Genomic DNA, 2,757 nt, shown 5'->3' with positions numbered 1-2,757 from the left:
ATATATATATATATATATATATATATATATATATATATATATATATATTTATAATTATCAGGGTTAGTGACGCACGGCATGATCATTACGGTTTAATGAAACTTCTCTGCATGCACGCACACAGTAGTAGAGGGTCTTCCTAAAATAATAAATAATATCATTGCATCGTGGAATGTGTTAATTAATAAATGAATGGGGACAAAACCTCACTGGAACAACTGTCACAATAACATGATTTTAGACACATTTTTCTTGTTTATCATACAACAATAATTCTTCTACTTGATGTTGTGAGCCAGACTCACATAATTTCTCCATATTTACCAAAAACATGGCTGGGGGTTTATACAGTGGAAGGAATCAAATGAAGATATTTATCTGAGCAGTTACAGTGCAGAAATGTAAGCAAGTAAATGTAAATACAACAAATGGAGGGATAGGATAATCCGTTATTAGTCCCGCAGAGGGGACACGTGCAGTGTTATAGCAGCAAAATCAAGAGTCAGCATGCAAAAAAATGCTAAATATAGATACGTTAAAAAACAAAGGACAGAAAATTATAATAAGTAGACAGACTGAAAGGTTGAATACACATTACTGCATGGAGAAAAACATATAATGATCAATGATATTGATGTTGCACAGTTATGGAAACATTATATATAGCACATGAGTGAGTGCTTATGTTGGATTAATGTTGGTTGTAAAGCGTAATTACATACATTCACAATTAAGTTTATGATTAATAAACCAACGGGAACTTAAAACATGATCTCATAGCGTTTTATGATACTGTTCTTAAAGGTCCCGTGGCATGAAAGTTTCACTTTATGAGGTTTTTTAACATTAATATGAGTCGTTTCCCCCCCCCCCCCCCCCCCCCACCCCCCCCAGCCTGACTAGGCCCCCCCCCCAGTGGCTAGAGATGGTGATAGGTGTAAACCGAGTCCTGGGTGTCCCGCTCTGCCTTTGAGAAAAGGAAAGCTCAGATGGGCCGATCTGGAATCTGCTCCTTATGATGTCATAAGGGGAAAGGTTACCTCCCCTTTCCATGCTTTGCCCGCCTAGTGAAACTGGAAACACGGAAAAGTACTGAGAGACAAAGTGACGTTGAACGTGGTTTTACTTTAATGCACAACTTATTCTGTCAGTCTAATTTAATCAGAAGTCCCGAATTCAAAAGCCTGCTTCACTAATGCTGCAGAGCCGCGTGATAAAGAGCCACTTCTGCCAGCAGCCGTGTTATTTTCCTTCATGCCGGCGTGCATTTCCCCAGAGAGACGTGAATATTTCAGAGGAAAACAGTTAGTTCATCTGCACTGTAAGCCTCAGGGAAATCTATCCGGCTCCTCACAACCAGCAGACCACAACCTGGTCTGAGATATGGAGAACAGGATCATAATCTGAGGCTACACATACATTGCTACCTTTTGGTTTTCAAGCGGGGTTTTGAGACAAAAGCGGTCTCCATGTACACAAGTGCTCCAGAAGAAGAACTAATCACCTGAATGGAATGAATGAACACAATAAGACATCCTATTGGTTTGTCACAGATAAGTGATGCTACAGTAACATGATACATTTGGGCTTAAACGGTGATTACCCTGAGTCTGATTCATTTTTAATGTTTTTTTCAATTCACCCTAATGTGAGCCCCAATGTTCCCAGACTGGATGTTGTCATATTTAAAGATTGTTTCTCATTACGTGTGCAGATCCAGGTGCAGATTCAAAGGTTGCAGGTTCCAAACTACAGCCCATCTAGAGGATTGTGCATCCTGGCAGAGTTACATAAGATGCTCTCTGATTGCTTTCTTTCATACGTTGATGAATGTGTTAATCTTGTGTGTGTGTGTGTGTGTGTGTGTGTTTGTGTGTGTGTGTGTGTGTGTGTGTCTGTCTGTATGTGTGTGTTTGGAGTGTGTGTGTGTGTGTGTGTGTGTGTGTGTGGACTAGGACTGCCTCCTGTTAGTTGAGTAATCAGTTCTCTTGGTCTTAGTCGACTACAGGAGTTCTTCAGTCTTATAGACTTCTTTAGACTTATTTCCAAGACAATTATGAGCACATCTGTGATAATCCCCTGATATAAAGTGGTGCTGTTGCATGATTCCTTGTGGAGAAACTCTGCTTATGGATTGGTTGTGTTAAGGAAAAACTCAGGAGCAGCACAACTCCTCATACGTGGAGAAGCTTTGAGACATACGACTTACACAGGAGCATTTAATGAACACTCAATTATGGAGACCATTAAGCAGGGCGGACAGCATAACCACGACATGTTATTGTGCAGTGTTGTTGATGAGCGGCCCAGCTGCTCCCTGGTAGAGGACGTTATGGTTTCCTCTTCTTCTGTGGTGCAGGAGGCGGTCTGGCCGAGATCACGCTGACCTTTGACAGCGCCAGGGTGATGTACGGCTTCTGCAGCCTGAAGGAGCCCACCGCCGCTCTGCCACGATACATCCTCATCAACTGGGTGAGTCGCCGGGTTAGAGGGGGGAGAGGAGGGAGGGGCTATGCATGACGCAGGCAACACACACGCACACGTGCATGCACACACACACAATCACTTCCCTCACTCCGACACCTCTTCCTCTTCTTTCATCGACTTATTTTTCCCCACTCTCATCCTTGTTCTAGTTCTTTCCTCTTTTATTCAGCGCTCATCTTCCTTTCTCTCTCTTTCTCCTCATACATGCCCAGCTGCATGCACCCACTCACCCAAGCACGCACACGCACACACACACACACACACACACAC

At 42.7% G+C, this 2,757-nt stretch overlaps 1 protein-coding gene across 1 annotated transcript in view; it reads left to right on the top strand.

Moving 5' to 3' along the window:
• The first annotated feature begins 2,314 nt into the window (after positions 1-2,314).
• dbn1 (drebrin 1) overlaps positions 2,315-2,757 on the top strand; it is a 23,379-nt gene continuing 22,936 nt past the window's right edge. The window contains exon 1 of the mRNA XM_034890003.1: positions 2,315-2,472. Within this exon, the coding sequence (XP_034745894.1) occupies positions 2,407-2,472 (66 nt within the window). The 5' untranslated portion in view covers positions 2,315-2,406. The remainder of the gene's footprint in view (positions 2,473-2,757) is intronic.

Source organism: Etheostoma cragini, chromosome 13 (assembly GCF_013103735.1).
Source record: "Etheostoma cragini isolate CJK2018 chromosome 13, CSU_Ecrag_1.0, whole genome shotgun sequence".
NCBI classification, from domain to species: Eukaryota; Metazoa; Chordata; class Actinopteri; order Perciformes; family Percidae; genus Etheostoma; species Etheostoma cragini.
Note: the sequence above shows the minus strand (reverse complement) of the source record. Positions and strands in the feature narration are given on the sequence as shown.